The 18,776-nt window shown below is 44.3% G+C and overlaps 1 protein-coding gene across 18 annotated transcripts in view; it reads left to right on the plus strand.

Moving 5' to 3' along the window:
- LOC111962122 (pleckstrin homology domain-containing family A member 7) overlaps positions 1 to 18,776 on the plus strand; it is a 180,509-nt gene that overhangs the window by 148,001 nt on the left and 13,732 nt on the right. For 10 of the 18 annotated variants that reach the window (XM_023984958.2, XM_023984956.2, XM_023984957.2 and 7 more), the window contains 7 exons: positions 2,848 to 3,414; positions 4,009 to 4,588; positions 4,722 to 4,805; positions 7,979 to 8,242; positions 10,997 to 11,050; positions 14,336 to 14,419; positions 16,044 to 16,109. In XM_023984958.2, the coding sequence (XP_023840726.1) occupies positions 2,848 to 3,414; positions 4,009 to 4,588; positions 4,722 to 4,805; positions 7,979 to 8,242; positions 10,997 to 11,050; positions 14,336 to 14,419; positions 16,044 to 16,109 (1,699 nt within the window). The remainder of the gene's footprint in view (positions 1 to 2,847; positions 3,415 to 4,008; positions 4,589 to 4,721; positions 4,806 to 7,978; positions 8,243 to 10,996; positions 11,051 to 14,335; positions 14,420 to 16,043; positions 16,110 to 18,776) is intronic. The other 8 variants (XM_023984971.2, XM_023984970.2, XM_023984973.2 and 5 more) reach the window with 6 other exon arrangements.

Raw genomic sequence — 18,776 nt, forward strand, 5'->3', positions numbered from 1 at the left:
CTGTGCTAACAAGACCAGCTGGCAGAGATTATTTCCGCTAACAAATTCTGCATCGGCCTATCAAAGATCTTAGACTTTAAATCCACCAACCAATGGCACTTCATAAAATAGGTCAACTTGGCCCTTGAGAGATATTTGAAACCTCTAAATTGAAGGTTTACTTTTGTTTGGTTTGGTCTGTCACAAGTGTAGTGTGCCAATATTGCATGACACATTCTTTACTAGGCTACTAACGCTAAAAATACACGTTTTCAGTATATATGCAAAAGTATGTGGACACCCCTTCAAATTAGTGGATTCGGCTATTTCAGCCACACCCGCTGCTGACAGATATATAAAATCGAGTACACAGCCCTGTAATCTCCATAGACAAACTTTGGCAGTAGAATGGCCTTACTGAAGAGCTCAGTGACTTTCAATGTGTCACTGTCATAGGATGCCACCTTTCCAAAAAGTCAGTTAGTCAAATTTCTGCCCTGCTAGAGCTGCCCCAGTCAACTGTAAGTGGTGTTATTGTGAAGTGGAAACGTCTAGGAGCATCAGCGGAGAAGTGGTAGGAGACACAAGCTCACAGAATGGAACCGCCGAGTGCTGAAGCGCATAAAAATCATCTGTCCTCAGTTGCAACACTCACTACCGAGTTCCAAATTGCGTCTGGAAGCAACGTCAGCACAATAACTGTTTGTCGGGAGCGTCATAAATTGGGTTTCCGTGGTCGAGCAGCCGCATTCAAGCCTAAGATTACCATGCGCAATGCCAAGCGTTGGCTGGAGTAAAGCTTGCCACCATTGGACTCTGGAGCAGTGGAAACGCGTTCTCTGGAGTGATAAATCACACTTCACCATCTGGCAGTCTGATGGACAAATCTGGGTTTGGCGGATGCCGGGAGTCGGCTACCTGCCCGAATGCATAGTGCCAACTGTAAAGTTTGGTGGAGGAGGAATAATGGTCTGGGGCTGTTTTTCATGGTTTGGGCTGGGCCCCTTAGTTCCAGTGAAGGGAAATCTTAATGCTACAGCATACAATGACATTCTAGACAATTCTGTGCTTCTAACTTTGTGGCAACAGTTTGGGGAAGGCCCTTTCCTGATTTAGCATAGGTAAAGAAGGTCTATACAATGTTTAAGTTTATCGTACAGTGTGGATTATTATATATTTTTTTAAGAGCCTTCTGTTCTTTTCATATAGCTGTCATGTTCCTCCATTATCATCACTGTCAGGTGGGGTATACGGGTAAGGCAGTTGACTGAGAATCTTCGGGGTACAGTAACCGTGGGTTTGAGGCCCCCTCGCGTCAAGCGTTTATGTTAAGGAGAAAAAAAAGTTCACTGCTGGTCCTCGATGCTCGACTTTATATAATGCATATGTGACGAAGTGGATGATTATTCTAATGCATATAAAACGTTTAGCCTACAAACAAATGAAGTGTTTGTTACTGCCATTTGAATGCACAATGTTAATCATTGTGCATTCAAATAACAGTAACATTATGCTACTATATTCGGTATGTGAGGCCTACGTAGAATACTAAATAATCATTAATCGATCTTGTGAGACGTTGATTCAGCTTTGATCTAAACTTCACTAAACAAGCACCGTTCTGAGAGGTGGCGGAGCATCGCTCTGGGAACATTACAACCCTGTAGCCTTTGTGTTGGTCAGCAAGAGACACTCCATGAAGCTCCTCATTAAATAGATTTCTCATCTTCATTTACAATGGTTTTGATTTCCCTTCGAAACAGACTATCGCAGCAAATGCAATTCAACATTTCAAAGGTGAAAAACGATCCGTCCTGGGATTCGAACTTTGCCGCAAAACGCCCCAAAATGACCAGGAGCCATACTCACTGACACTGTGAGCTGTTCGTCCAGATAAAATCTAGTGCGTGTTTCAGTAGCTTAGAATAGCAGACCGTGCCGTTTTCACTTCTGTTAAGGACGCTTTCATGACGAAGTGTTCAGTCACATCCAACTACATCAACATTTGGAATTGGCAGATGCAAGWGTTTGTCCCAGGAAATAATCATGTCCAGCTGGTCTTGTTGTCATAAGGCTATAAGTGCGCCAGGTTTTCGGGATGGGAAAAACTAACATGTAGCCTACTATCACGCAGGACTATGTCAACGATTTTAATGTTCAGAAGTATGGACCCATCAGATTGAGCCACGCCGCTAAATGATCCCACTGTGTGCTGCATACTGTACGTTTATCACCCTGTGTGTGTGGGATGTGTGTTATAGCCAATCAATTCACTGTGGCTCTTATGACTAAACGGTCCTGGAACGCTGTATTTGATGAATGAGAAGCTCATATCATCGGAGGGAAGTGATTGTGTCCATCGTCGCGAATTTGACTGCTCATTCCCGCCAGTCCATTAGACAGTACCCCTGAGCTATTTTTAGCACAAGTGGCTGTCAGTTTAACTAGCCTGAGAGACCCAGGAGGCTAGGCTACGCTAATTGCTAACGCTTAGTAGCCCAGTTCTCTTCATTTAGATGGAATTAGCCTGATTTTCCCTGTAGCTGAGGCTATGTTCCTATATCCTATTTTGATGGGCCTTTCATTCATGTTAGGCTATGCTAATGTTAACACTTCACTTGGTTGTGATTGGCGATTATGAAGGGATGAAATAATGATTCTCTAGTAAATTACAAAAAGTAATTTCTAACATTAACTCCTGTTAGAGATTAGAGGTATGAAAAATGAGGAAACAAAATAAGTGGGAAAGTTACTGTAATTTTGCTACCCTAGTTACTGTCCTGATACAATGGCAATGTCAATAATTCTGTTGTTCCTATGTGTTGAGATAGAGAGCCAAAACATCTTACCATTCTGTTCCTTTCCTAGGCCGTCGGAAACATCGGAGAAATCGGAAATGCCCAACACGTCAGAACGCAAGGGGGTCCCCCAAACCAACCACGTCAACAACTACACAAAGACCTCACGCGAACCCCGAGCCGACCTCCATCTCCATAGCGATGGAGTGGTCCTCGAACCTGCCGATATCCGAGAAACCGAGGAGCGCCGTAGCTTCCGGAACGACACACTCAATCCCATCACTTCCAAGATTCCTTCCCTCGGCGGCGGAAGCGTGGAAATTGAAATGGACGCCGTCCCTCCTAGCAGTCTCCCTCCCCTTCCCTCCCTACCTCCAGACTCCGCCTCCGCACCCACATCCGCGCCCCCCTCCAGGGCGCCATCACGTGCCCCGTCGCGCGGCGCCTTCACCCTGCCCCCCGGGGCCTGTCTGAGGAACGGAACACCCACTCCAGAACCCAACGGGATGGGGACGGGGACGTACCAGAGGGCCACGCTGGCCCCACAGGTGGTTGACACTCAAAGGAAGGTGCAGAGGAGGAGCGCCCTGGAGCAGGTGGAGCACTGGGTCAAGGTGCAGAAGGCCGAGCACAAAGGGTAAAGGTCATGGTTCACAGGTCACACCGCCACTCGTCTAGGTGTTTATCACTGTGCATTCAAATGGCATATAATTACAAACACATAGACACTCATATCTTGAGTTCAAACACATTGGCCTACTCTTATAAGCATTTCGTTAGACAATGAGTACCATACGTATCCCGTACATACTCTATTACTAATACAACTTTAAACTTATACACGTGCACAGCATGAGTATTCACACTCGCATATGTTTATTGTGGTGCATATTCAAACACATACTTTACCACACACACACACACATACACACACACACACACACACACACACACACACACACACACATTCTACTAGGTAAGCGGTTTCAGTGTTTAGGTATGGTTGATATACTGCAAGTACATCATGGGGCTCATAGCCAATATCTCCCTCTAGTGGGGTTCTTGGAATAATTTACGCATAGCGTCACTCAAAGCCTTATAAGGCTTACGTTCAGCACAGTACTCCGACCCTGCTAAGCCAGTCAAATGTATATCAGCAACACAATGATACAAAGTTCACAGCCTTGCTTTTGTCTGACCTCCGGCCTCTTCCCTGTTCTCTTTCCCATAGCCCCCCCTCGAGAGGGGGCACCCTCCCCCGTCACAGCCCCCCGACTCAGCCCAAGTTCATCGGCCTGGAGGCCTACCAGACGCTGCCAAAGACCCCTCGCCGCAGCCCCCCCACCGCCGCGCGCCAAGGGGAGTACAAATACGCACAGGACCGCCTCAGCCACTTCCGACTCGGACCCTCAGACCCCCAGGGTACCTGCGCCAGGGACGGGGGTGGCATCGGTGGGCCTGGCACCGTGTGGCAGCTCTACGAGTGGCAGCAGCGCCACCAGTTCCGCCACGGCAGTCCCACCGCCCCCCTCTACACACCTGCCCCGGACTACCCCTTCGGGCCCAGGCCCCCCTCCACGGTGCCCCCCTCGGCCCAGCGACCCAGTTCTGAGGTTCCCCGCTGTGTGTCGGTGCCCCCAGACCCCTCCGACATCCTCCCACCGGGCCCCCAGAGCTCCAGGGCCCTGTCCCCCCCACGGAGGCCCCACACACCCGTTAATCGGGTGGTGGTAATGCCCCGGGGGGAGAGAGATGCACTGGACGTGCCGGTGGCTGGGTCCCCCCGAAGAGCCAAGTCTCAACTACTCAAGGTAAGACGAAGGGGAAGGAAACTTGAATGTGTCATAGCAGGTTTATGTTAATTTTTCTGAAAGTATTTTGTGGAGGTAATAATGGCAGATTAAGACTGTTAACTGTAGTGTGTGTGTGGGTTGTGTTGGCCAGGCTGCCACCATCGAGAGACGGTCCATGCCTCCCTCCAACTACATCACACACACGGTCAGCGCTCCCAGCCTTCACGGGAAAACGGTATGGAGTCACACACCCAGTCACAACCCAAGCATGTTGTTTTAGATTACGACATGAAGTCAAAGATCCAGTGTTTCTTGAATAACATGGACACTTTGCAATTAGCTTAATTTACAGTACTTTACAAGGATGGGATGTGAATCAGCAACATTTCAGGTTTCCGATATACACTGAACAAAAACACAACATGTAACAATTTCAACGATTTTACTGAGTTACAGTTCATATAAGGAAATCAGTCAATTTGAAATGAATTCATTAGGCACTAATCTATGGATTTCACATGACTGGGAATACAGATACAGTGCATTTGGAAAGTATTGAGACCCCTTGACATTCTCCACATTTTGTTACGTTACAGCCTTATTCTAAAATGTATTAAATTGTTTTTTTCGCTCATCATTCTACAAACCATACCCCATAATAACTAAGAAATTTCTGTATTAAAAATAAAAAAATAAAAAAACTGGCTGGGCCACTCAAGGAGATTCAGAGACTTGTCCCAAAGTCACTGCTGCATTGTCTTGGCTGTGTGCTTAGGGTTGTTGTTCTGTTGGAAAGTGAACCTTTTCCCCAATCTGAGGTCCTGAGCGCTCTGGAGCACGTTTTCATCAAGGATCTCTCTGTACCTTGCTCTGCTCATCTTTTCCTCGTGCTGCAGTGCTGCAGAGATGGTTGTCCTTCTGGAAGGTTCTCCTGTCTCCACAGAATAACTCTGCTGCTCTTTTTTTTCTTGTTCACCTCCCTGACTAAGGCCCTTCTCCCTCGATTGCTCAGTTTGGCTGGGTGGCCAGCTCTAGGAAGAGTCTTGGTGGTTCCAAACTTCTTCCATTTAAGAATGATGGAGGCCACTGTGTTCTTGGGGACCTTCAATGCTGCATACATTTTTTGGTGCCCTTCCCCAGATCTGTGCCTCGACACAATCCTGTCTCTAAGCTCTACGGACAATTCCTTCGACCTCATGTCTTAGTTTTTGCTCTGACATGCACTGTCAACTGTGGGACCTTATCTAGACAGGTGTGTGTCTTTCCAAATCATGTCCAATCAATTGAATTTACCACAGGTGGATTCCAATCAAGTTGTAGAAACATCTCAAGGATGATCGATGGAAGCAGGATGCACCTGAGCTGAATTTCGAGTCTCATAGCAAAGGATCTGAATACTTATGTAAATAAGGTATTTATGTTTAGAAATGTTTTATAAAATAGTAAACATTTCTAAAAACCTGTTTTCGCTTTGTCATTATGGGGTGTTGTGTGTAGATTGTGAGGAAAACCATTAATTTAATATATTTTAGAATAAGGCTGTAACGTAACAAAATTTGTTTAAAGTCAATACCTTAAAAATAGATAGGGGCGTGGATCAGAAATCCAGTCAGTATCTGGTGTGTCCGCCATTTGCCTCATGTTGCACGACACATCTCCTTCACATAGAGTTGATCAGGCTGATTGTGGCCTGTGGAATATTGTCCCACTCCTTTTCAATGGCTGTACGAAGTTACTGGATATTGTTGGGGACTGGAACATGCTGTTGTACACTTTGATCCAGAGCATCCCAAACATGCTCAATGGGTGACATGTCTGGTGAGGATGCAGGCCATGGAAGAACTGGGACATTTTCAGCTTCCAGGAATTGTGTACAAATCCTTGCAACATGGGGTCGTGCATGATCATGCTGAAACATGAGGTGATGGCGACGGATAAAAGGCACGACAATGGGCCTCCAGAATCTCGTCACAGTATCTGTGCATTTAAATTGCCATCTATAAAATGCAATTGTGTTCGTTGTCTATAGCTTATGCCTGCCCATACCATAACGCCTACACGACGCCATCTGCCCAGTACAGTTAAAACCGGGATCCATCCGTGAATCCAGCGTGCCAGTGGCCATCGAAGGTGAGCATTTGCCATCTGAAGTCGGTGAGGATGCCGAACTGCAATCAGGTCAAGACCCTGGTGAGGACGACGAGCACGCAGATGAGCTTCCCTGAGACAGTTTCTGACAGTTTGTGCAGAAATTCTTTGGTTGTGCAAACCCATAGTTTCATCAGCTGCCCGGGTCGCTGGTCTCAAACGATCCCGCAGGTAAAGAAGCCAGATGTGGAGTTCCTGGGCTGGCGTGGTTACACATGGTCTACGGTTGTGAGGACGTAATGCCACATTTTCTAAAACTATGTTGGAGGCGGCTTATGCTAGAGTAATTCACAATAAAATTTTCTGGCAAACGTTCTGGTGGACATTCCGGCAGTCAGCATGCCAATTGCACGCTCCCTTAAAACCTTAGACATCTGTGGCATTGTGTTGTGTGACAAAACTGCATATTTTAGTAGCCTTTTTATTGTCCCCAGCACAAGGTGCACCTGCACCTGTGTAATGAGCATGCTGTTGAATCAGCTTCTTGATATGCCACACCTGTCAGGTGGATGGATTATCTTGGCAAAGGAGAAATGCTCACCAACAGGGATGTAAACAAATTTTTGCACAACATTTGAGAGAGTTAAGCTTTTTTGTGCGTATGGAACATATCTGGGATCTTTTATTTCAGCTCTTGAAATATGGAACCAACACTTTACATGTTGCGTACATGTTTTTGTTCAGTGTAGATACAGATATTTGAATGGCTGCCGTGTTGGTATCAAAAGTTCCACAAAAAAACACTTGGAAAGAGGATTGCGTCCTAATCTGTAAAATGTAAACACAACTGGAAACGCACGTTTTTTTTGTCATGTTATTGACACAAGTGTTACTTTAGCCACCACTCCTGCACCCTTTTACTAGCTAACTAGCTCTAAATAACTTCAGCTAGTTAAATAATTAAATAACCTGGCTAACTGTGGGGTGAAACATTTTAGCTAGTTAGCTACTGTACAGCTTTCTTTGCTAGCAAGCGTAACACTGCCTCCAAAACTGGTGTCTCCACTACTATTTACAGTTAGACTTTTGTGATGTCTCCACTTTCCCTAGCGTTCCAGTAAGATTGCATTGTTTGAATGTAAATGGCATTGAACGTTTGGTGCTAACATGACCGACCAGTTCTACCTAACTATATAGATTCTATACAGCTCTGAGTATCTTTGCTAACCGTTGAGCACTCTGTCTGTGTCGGGGTGTTGAGTTAATTCCCCCATTCCCTCCCTCTGTCCCCCGAGGGACTCACTACTGTTACACAAGCAGCCTGAGGAGCTCACCCTCCTGCTCATTCAGCTCCGAAGGCATCAGGCAAAGATGGCCGCCGCGCGCCACCACACGCTAACCCAGCTGCAGCACTTCAACTACACCCCTTCTGGCCCCCACTTCCTCACCACCAAAAACAACCCTCTCTTCTCCTCCGGCCCTTCTTATCTGGGGCCCTTCCTAGGCCCCTCAGGCCCCATGGGCCACGGCAGCAGCAGCCAGGTGGGGGCCCCCAGTACGCCTGGTCTTCTTTACCCCACCAATGTGAGCTCAACCTGGGCATGGCTGTTTGTGAGCGTTGGCCTGTGCTGGCTGGCCGCCATAGTCCATTTCTATGCTTTTTGATTTGTTTCATTATTATAGTGTCTTGCATCTTCAAGATGCCCTGCCCAAGTGAGCTTATAAAACACACTATCCACAGTAGCAAAGAAATGAATCATATACGCACGCAGAAATTATACTCATTCATATACGGTGCCTTGCAAAAGTATTCAGACCCTTTGGATTTCTTCACATTTTGTTGTGTTACAAAATGGGATTAAAATTGAAATGTCATTTTTTTTGTCAACAATCTATATAAAATAATCTCTAATGTCACAGTGCAAGAAAAAGTATTTTAAATATTAATAGAAATGAAATAACTAAAATATAGTATTTGCATAAGTATACAGCTCCCTGAGTCAACACATGTTAGAAACACATTTGGCGTCGGTTACAGATGTGATTCTTTTTGGGTAAATCTATAAGAGCTTTGCACACCTGGATTGTGTAATATTTGCCCATTTATTCTTAAAAAAATTCTACAAGCTCTGTCAAGATGTTTGGGATCATGGCTAGACAACCATTTTCAAGTCTTGACATAGATTTTCAAGCAGATTTAAGTCAAAACTGTAATTTGGCTACTCAGGGAAATCTACTGTCTTCTTGGTAAGCAACTCCAGTGTAGATTTGGCCTTGTGTTGTAGGTTGTAAAGAAGACTAAAGCAGGTTTTCCTCTAGGATTTTGCCTGTGCCTAGCTCCATTCTGTTTCTTTTTATCCTGGGAAAAACTCCCCAGTATTTGCTGATGTCAAGCACACCTACCAACATATTGATGTAGCCACCACTATGCTTGAAAATAAGGAGATAGTTACTCCGATGTGTTGGATTTGCCCCAAACATAAGGCTCTGCATTTAGGCCAAAAGGTGTATTCCTTTGCTGTGTTTCTTTGCTGTATTACTTTAGTGCCTTTGCATACAAGATGCATGTTTTTGGTATTTTCATTCTGTATATTTCTGTTCTTCTTTTCACGCTGTCACTTAGGTAATTATTGTGGAATCACTTCAATGTTGTTGATCCATCCTCAAGTGTTTTACCATCACAGACATTGAACTGTGTAGCTTGTTTTAAAATCACCGTTGTCCTGATGGTAACATCCCTGAGCAGTTTCATTCCTGTCCTGCAGCTCAGTTCAGAAGGACGACCGTGGCTTTGATGTGTCTGGGTGGTTTAATATACAGTATAATCCACAGCATAATTAATAACTTAATGTCTGATTTGTTATTGTTACCCATCTACCAATCAGTGCCCTTCTTTATGAGGCTTTCGAAAAGCMCCCTGGTCTTTGTAGTTGAATCTYCGCTTGAAATTCAAAACTTGACTGAGGAATCTTACAGATGTTGTCTGTATGGGGGACAGAGGAGGACTTAGTTATTCAAAAATCATGTCCACTGCTATTAGTCTATCTAACTTATGTGATTTGTTCAGCCAAATTTGACTCCTGATCTAATTTAGGCTGAATACTTATGCAACGACTATATTTTAGTTATTTTTTTCCTGAATGTATTTATCTAAAAGAAGATYTAATWTTTCTTCCACTTTGACATTCAWGTATTTTGTGTAGATTGTTGGCAAWAAATGACAATTAAATCCATTTTAATCKCACTTTGTAATGGAAWYAAATGTGAAGAAATCCAAGGGGTCTGAATACTTTTGCAAGTCACTGCACATGTATACATTCAAACGAAAAAGAAAAAGAAACMAAAAACTAAACAGAAACCTGCTATTTCAATGATGTAGCTTATCTTGACGTACAGTATCTTCCATGCTTTGAAAACAAKATTTGCAACCAGGAACACTTATTTTCTAAATAACCATTTCAGTTTCTCTTCGTCTCTAACCCAGAATAGTTCTGGTTTCAGTTGTTGCATTTTATCAAACAAGACTTTAAGGCCGTAGCAGCCTGTAGTGGGGGTTTTTGCACTTCAAGTTAGGCTGTGTAGRGCCGGATTGTGTGTTAGCATGTCGTGTTGTGCTATAGCTTCAGTGCAGTCATCCCAGACTAAGACTGTCTGGTTGGCTTTAGATACAGTTCCATTTTTTTTTTAAATCTGCCTGGACTTTGATGTCTCTCGCTCATTTTCAGTGTTTTTTTATAAAGTTTGTTTGGCTGAGATGTTGCTAGTTTGCTTCAAAGTGGAGCCGTTTTTGGGCTTGTGATCTTGGAGCGGCTGCTTGTAGTGTGCTTCCATTTTGTATGTGCACGTCTTGCATCTCTGGTGGTATAACATTGAGAAGCTCATAATAAATTAAATGTGCCAATGCAAACATTTTCTCTCTCTCTCTCTCTGTGTGTGTGTGTGCATGCGTGTTTTGGATGACAACATTAACGTTTTGCCCGTTTTGATATTTTACTCATCTTATAACAAGCCTAACAGATGGCAATCATCCAAAAGCATATTCTTGACAATAGGCTTACAATCATCTCACCCTTAATTCCTAATCCATTATGGATCATTATAAATGATTATAGTAGAACGGACAAGTAATTATTATTACACATCATGGTAGATTTGACGTTAATGAGTAGCGCTATATAATCATATGTATTATCAGTGACTCATTCGGCAACTAATATCCACTATACAGTTAGATCTATAATATGGAAGCGTATACCTGTCAAAATCCTGTACGCTGCCATACTGTAATGCCGTAAAGCTTTGATTGACTCTTCTTTATCTCTCCACTCCACCCCGAAGGTTGACGATACGTACATGCAACTGAAGAAAGACCTGGAGTATCTAGACTTGAAGGTGGGAACGCTCTCTCTCTCTCCTCCTGTTTCCCTTTTGTTATCTCCTCATCCCTCTCTCTCCTGTGTTTCCCCCTCTCGTSTAGGCCTACTCAAATAGAGTAMMGTGAAGTTGCCCCTAGGCACTGATCTTGGATCCGTTTTTACATTTTCCCCTACAAATGGTTAAGGTTAGGATTGGTGGAGGGGAAGCTGATCATGGATTTGTACCTAGGGGAAACTTCACCCTGGAGCTAGGCCTAAASCCTGGCCAAAGCTCTCTAACATTAACACACTCACCTTACTACTCGCTGGATGACCAACACACCCTGCATCTCAGGGTGGAGCTGAGAATGACACGGCATAAATGGGGATGAACAAAACGTCAAACTTGGTAAAAGAACAAGCGCACAGGATGTTTTAAAGAAATGTATGCGTGWATAACTAGCTTACTAATATTTACAAATGTTGGAGTACTGAGGAATAAATGGTGAGCAAATGGTTTGTAAATGCCTAATAAACTGTTTATTATGGACCCTTAAAGTGTTATCCTAGGAGGTAGCTGGTCCCAGCACAGGCAGCGTGGTCCCCTGGTCTTCTGGTCCCAGTGATGCTTAGCAGGGAGGGGGGGAGAGACACACACACTGATACATGTACTGCCAGTTTATTGATATGTTGGCTCTATATAATACACTGCGTGTACAAAACATTAGGAACACCTTCCTATTATTGAGTTGCACCCCCTTTTGCCCTCAGAACAGCCTCAATTTGTTGGGGCATGGACTCTACAAGGTGTCGAAAGCGTTCCACAGAGATGCTGGCCCATTTTGACGACAATGCTTTCCACAGTTGTATCAAGTTGGCTGGATGTCCTTTGGGTGGTGGACCATTCTTGACACAGCGTTGCAGTTCTTTACACAAGCCTGGCACCGAATGCCATACCCCGTTTAAAGGCACTTAAATATTACCAAATCACCCTTTGAATGGCACACATACACAATCCCATGTCTCAATTGTGTCAAGGCTTTGAAATCCTTATTTAACCTGTCTCCTCCGCTTCATCTGATTTGAAGTGGATTTATCAAATGACATCAATAATGGATCATCTCTTTCACCTGGTCAGTCTATGCCATGGAAAGAGCAGGTGTTCTTAATGTTTTGTATACTCAGTGTATGCTGGTTACCAAGAAAACATTGAATTTCCTGAGTGGCCTAGTTACAGTTTTGGWTTAAATCGCTGTCTAGCATTGATCAACAACCAACTTGACAGAGCTTGAGGAATTTTATTGTAAAATTCAGGTGTGCGAAGCTGTTAGAGACTTACTCAGAAAGCTGTAATCACTGCCAAAGGTGATTCGCTGCCAAAGGTGATTCGCTGCCAAAGGTGATTCGCTGCCAAAGGTGATTCGCTGCCAAAGGTGATTCGCTGCCAAAGGTGATTCGCTGCCAAAGGTGATTCTAATGTGTTGACTCAGGGGTGTGAATAATTATGTAAATATGAGATTTCTGGGGGGAAAATCTAATAAATGTACTACAATTTCAAAGTTTTCACTTTGTCATTATGGGGTATTGTGTGTAGATGGTTAAAAAACATACATTTCAGGCTGTAACAACAAAATGGGGAATGAAGGCACTGTACATACAGTGCATTCGGAAAGTATTCAGACCCCTTCCCTTTTTCCACATTTTGTTACGTTACAGCCTTATTCTAAAATGTATTAAATCATTTCCCCCTCATCAATCTACACACAATACCACATAATGACAACGCGAAAACAGGTTTAAATTTGAGAAAATTTATAAAATATAAAAATCAGAAGTACCTTATTTACATAAGTATTCAGACCCTTTGCTATGAGACTCGAAATTGAGCTCAGGTGCATCCTGTTTCCATTGATCATCCTTGAGATGGTTCTACAACTTGATTGGAGTCCACCTGTGGTAAATTCAATTGATTGGACATGATTTGGAAAGACACACACCTGTCTATATAAGGTCCCACAGTTGACAGTGCATGTGAGAGCAAAAACCAAGCCATGAGGTCGAAGGAATTGTCCGTAGAGCTTAGAGACAGGATTGTGTCGTCACAGATCTGTGGAAGGGTACCAAAACATTTCTGCAGCATTAAAGATCCCCAAGAACACAGTGGCCTTCATCATTCTTAAATGGAAGAAGTTTAGAACCACCAAGACAATTCCTAGAGCTGGCCGCCTGGCCAAACTGAGAAATCGGGTGAGAAGGTCCTTGGTCAAGGAGGTGGCTAAGAACCCGATGGTAACTTTGACAGAGCTCCAGTGTTTCTCTGTGGAGATGGGAGACGTTCCAGAAGGACAACCATCTCTGCAGCATTCCACCAATCAGGCCTTTGTGTTAGAGTAGCCAGACGGAAGCCAGTCCTCAGTAACAGGCACATGACAGCCCGCTTGGAGTTTGCCAAAAGGCACCTAAAAACTGACCATGAGAAACAAGATTCTCTGGTCTGATGAAACCAAGATTGAACTCAGATCTTTGATCTGAATGCCACGCGTCACGTCTGAAGGAACCCTGGCACCATCCCTACAGTGAAGCATGGTGCTGGCAGCATCATGCTGTGGCAATCTTTTTCAGCGGCAGGGACTGGGAGACTGGTCAGGATCGATTGAAAGATGAATGGAGCAAAGTACAGCGAGATCCTTGATGAAAACCTGCTCCAGAGTGCTCAGGACCTCAGACTGGGGGCAAAGGTTCACCTTCCAACAGGACAACAACCCTAAGTACACAGCCAAGACTATGCAGGAGTGGCTAGAGATCCTGGTTCGAGTCCAGGCTCTGTCGCAGCCGGCCGTGACCAGGAAACCAATGGGGCGGYGCACAATTGGCCCAGCGCGTCCGGGTTAGGGGAGGGTTTGATCGGCAGGGATGTCCTTGTCCCATCGCYCTCTAGCGACTCCTGTGGCGGGCCGGGCGCATGCACGCTGACACGGTCGCCAGGTGCATGGTGCTTCCTCCGACACATTGGTGTGGCTGGCTTCCGGGTTAAGCCGGCATTGTGTCAAGAAGCAGTGCGGCTTGGTTGGGTCGTGTTTCGGAGGACGCYCGGCACTCGACCTTCGCCTCTCCCGAGTCCGTACGGGAGTTGCAGCGATGAGACAAGACTGTAACTACCAATCGGAAACCARGAAATCGGTGAGAAAAAGGGGTAATAAAAATAAATGACATAACAGTTGGTATACAAAAGAGTATATTCAAATGAATGGTCAAATTGCTAACTTGCTCATAGCGAACGGCAGCCATTTTGTAACAGTGGCTCTCCATCTATTTGACACAGATCAAAAGTTTAGAGCCGTTCATCCTCACGGCTCACAGTGTGCTACTGCACTGCACCGCCGGGCCTCTCGGGCCACTATGGAACGTAAGAACTGTGGACACACTGTATGTGTGTGTGCGCATGAGCGTGTATGTATACATGTTTACGAGGGAGACCATCCCATCGCTTAAAAACACTGTTTCTGTGTCCATGGCTGTGTGTGGGCACTGGCTTGGCATTGACCCCTCTGTAACCCCTGACTCTCGGCTCCTTTGTGATGTGATTGGTGGTCCTGGCCTGGGATGGCTCTGCAGTGCGTGTGCTGTGGTGGCTGTGGTTGGTTCGGGGGTTGAAAAGCTAGCTGGTTGCACCATCCTCCTGTTGATCTATCAAACATATATCCTTGATATATCCCCAGTACAACACAGCATGTTTACCCTAAACCCAGTTGGTTCAGAATATACTCTAGGAATTCCCCAAAATATATATTTGTACAAATCTATGTATTTCCAACACTGGGAGTATTGTAAGGAGTAGCCTAGCAGTGTCTCATTCCATTTTTGTTTTAAAATTGGTTTGTTGTCCATCTTTTTGTGATACAGGGACATGAAAATCTTTGGAGATAAAATAAATGTAACCAATGGGCATTGTCTTGAGTGGCGTTCATGCAAAGAGCTTCTTTGTCTCTGTGTCATATAGGCTGCATTTGTCAATGGCTATTTTCTTACTTTCTCTAAGTCATCATGGTTGGTTCACGGTTGGTTTCCTCATTGTGCTTTCAGTGTAACTTTTTAGTATCATCAACAGCCAATATCCCTACCAGAACAGGGGCCAGTTTATTAGGTACACCCTAACCATCTATTACCGGGTCGGACCCACTTTGCTTCCAGAACAGCTAGAATTATTCGAGGCAGGGAAACGTTGGTCAATTGGTATCAAGGGACCTAACGTGTGCCAGGCAAACATTCCCTACACCACCGCCACCAGCCTGTACCGTTGACACCAGGCCATGGACTCATGCTGCTTAGCCAAATCCTGACTCTACCATCCGCATGACGCAACAGGAACCCGGGATTCGTCGTACCAGGCAATGTTTTCCCACTCCTCAATTGTCCAGTGTTGGTGATTGCGTGCCCCCTGGAACCGCTTCTTCTTGTTTTTAGCTGATCGGAGTGGAGCCTGGTGTGGTCTTCTGCTGCAATAGCCCATCCATGGCGAGGACCGACGAGTTGTTCGTTCCGTGACGCCGTTCTGCACACCACTGTTGTACTGCGCTGTTATTTACCTGTTTGTGGTCCACCTGTTAGCTTGCACGATTCTTGCCATTCTCCTTCGACCTCTTTCATCAACGAGCTGTTTTCACCCKCAGGACGGCCGCTGACTGGATGTTTTTTGTTTGTCGCACCATTCTCGGTAAACCCTAGACACTGTCGTTCGTAAAAAGCCCAGTAGGCCGTCTGTTTCTGAGATACTGGAACCGGTGCGCCTGGCAACGACGATCACACCACGCTCAAAGTCGCTTAGGTAACTCGWTTTGCCCATTCTCACATTCAATCAAACAGAACCGGTATGCCTGTCTGATTGCATTATATAGCAAGCCACGGCCACGTGACTCACCGTCTGTAGGAGCGAACCATTTTGGTGAACGAGGTGGTGTACCTAATAAACTGGCCACTGAGTGTACACAGAGCAACACTATTTGAACATGTATTTCTTTTCTGGTCCCAAGGTGGTTGGAAGTCAGACGTTGAAAGAAGCAACGAGACCTGTCAGAGTAGCCGAGAGTGACGTGGATGTGAGTATGAGCGAGAATCACAGCGGAGCAGTTTTCCGCATTGCTCACACATGCACCCCCACAAATGCGCACACACACACACACTCGCTCTTTCTCTCTCCCACCCCACAACCCTCAACAACATTTTCACTCCATCTCTTGTTCCAAAGGACATTTTGAGTTTTAGCTTCAAACTTTTCTGGAAGGGTAGGTACAGAGATGAGACTGATACACTGACTACCATAGACCCTTAAAACTTCTTATGGCTGAGATCCCGCTAACGGGATCGATATGACAACAGTCAGTGAAAGTGCAGGGCGCCAAATTCAAACAACAGAAATTTCAATTTCATAATTAAAATTCCTCAAACATACAGGTATTTCACACCATTTTAAAGATATACTTCTTGTTAATCCCACCACAGTGTCCGATTTCAAATAGGCTTTACGGCGAAAGCACCACAAACGATTATGTTAGGTGAGTGCCAAGTCACAGAAAGACACTTTTCCAGCCAAAGAGAGGAGTCACAAAAATCAGAAATAGAGAGAGAATTAATCACTAACCTTTGATGATCTTCATCAGGTGACACTCATAGGACTTCATGTTACACAATACATGTATGTTTTGTTCGATAAAGTTCATATTTATATCAAAAAAATTGCAGTATACATTGGCGCGTTATGTTTATGTTCAGTAGTTCCAAAAACATCCGGTGATTTTGCAGAGAGCCACATCAATTTACAGAAATATTCATTATAAATGTTGATGAAAATACAAGCGTTATACATGGAACTTTAGATATACTTCTCCTTAATGCAACCGCTGTGTCAGATTTCAAAAAAGCTTTACGGAAAAAGCAAACCATGCAATAATCTGAGTACGGCGCTCAGAGCCCAAACAAGCCAAAAAGATATCCGCCATATTGTGCAGTCAACAGAAGTCAGAAATAACATTATAAATATTCACTTACCTTTGATGATCTTCATCAGAATGCACTCCCAGGAATCCCAGTTCCACAACAAATGTTTGTTTTGTTCGATAATGTCAATTTATGTCCAAATTCCTCCTTGTTGTTAGCTCGTTCAGCCCAGTAATCCAACTTCATGACGCACGAGCAGACAAAGTCCAAAAGTTCCATTAGTCTGTAGAAACATGTCAAACGAAGTATAGAATCAATCTTTAGGATGTTTTTAACATAAATCTTCAATAATGTTCCAACCGGAGAATTCCTTTGTCTGTAGAATTGCGATGGAACAGAGCTCGCTCTCACGTGAACGAGCGTCACGAGCTCAAGGCATTCTGCCAGACCTCTGACTCATTCCCCTCTCATTCGTCCCCACTTCACAGTAGAAGCATCAAACAAGGTTCTAAAGACTGTTGATATCTAGTGGAAGCCTTAGGAAGTGCAACATGACCAATATCCCACTGTATCTTCAACAGGGAATGAGTTGAAAAACGACCAACCTCAGATTTCCCACTTCCTGGTTGGATTTTTTCTCAGGTTTTTGCCTGCCATATGAGTTCTGTTATACTCACAGACATCATTCAAACAGTTTTAGAAACTTCAGAGTGTTTTCTATCCAAATGTACTAATAATATGCATATATTAGCAACTGGGACTGAGTAGCATGCAGTTAACTCTGGGCACCTTATTCATCCAAGCTACTCAATACTGCCCCCAGCCATAGAGTGAGTGATACAAATTTAATACATCTAATAAAATAATAATACTAGGATTATTAACTAGGATTTAGTGGTCAACTAGGATTTAGTGGGCTATTTACCTCAACTTCAAGAGAAAAATGTATGAGGTCGTGAGTCTTTCAGTTCTATATTAGCATTTTTTTAAATCAATTTGTTCTCCTTTCAGAGTGTAACTACTCTAAAAGGAGTTGAAGAGTGTAGCGTTGACAGCTCCGCTCATTTGCCCTTTAACAATTTATAAGGAGGCCAGGGTTTTTCCTATCCGCACTGAATATTTCATGGCGTCAAATAAGCAATATTACTGCGCGTGAAGTCATCACCACAAATAAATGATGCGTTCAACAGAATGGCAAATGTTTTGTGCCTTTCGAAAGATACCATGTGACTTAATCTAGCTATTTTCTCTCGTTTTCAAAACCACAAACAATTATTATGCAACTGTATGTAACAGCTTTAATTTGATGGAATACTATTTGTTCACGTCGAGCGGTTGTGTTTGTGATCTTTACTATCCTCCTGAGATGACCGTTTTCCACAAATTGAGAAATGAAAATCAGTTGATCCATCCTTTGTCATGTATGGGTTTCTAACTGTGTGTCCCAAATGGCACCCTGTTCCCTATACATTGCACTCCTTTTGACCAGGGCCCCAAGTAGTGCCCTGTATAAGAACTAGGGTGCCGTTGGTGATGCACCCTTAATCGGGGATTAATTAGGAGGACTCAAAAGGGTAGCGTGGGATGTGGCGTATTTGCGTAAAGGGTTTGCTCTGCATAATTATCAGCTAATGAGACGGGAGAGAGGGATACGGACACACTTACACAGGTAGACTTGCAGGCACGTACACACACACAAACAGGTGCGATGCGAGAGGGGGAGGATATACATGTACATGGAGGAAAGTGACGCACACACACACACACACACACACACACACACACACACTGTAGGAAACAGTAGGAAAGATTGGTCTGTAACAGCCCTG

This window comes from Salvelinus sp. IW2-2015, linkage group LG4q.1:29 (genome assembly GCF_002910315.2).
Source record: "Salvelinus sp. IW2-2015 linkage group LG4q.1:29, ASM291031v2, whole genome shotgun sequence".
Taxonomy (NCBI): domain Eukaryota; kingdom Metazoa; phylum Chordata; class Actinopteri; order Salmoniformes; family Salmonidae; genus Salvelinus; species Salvelinus sp. IW2-2015.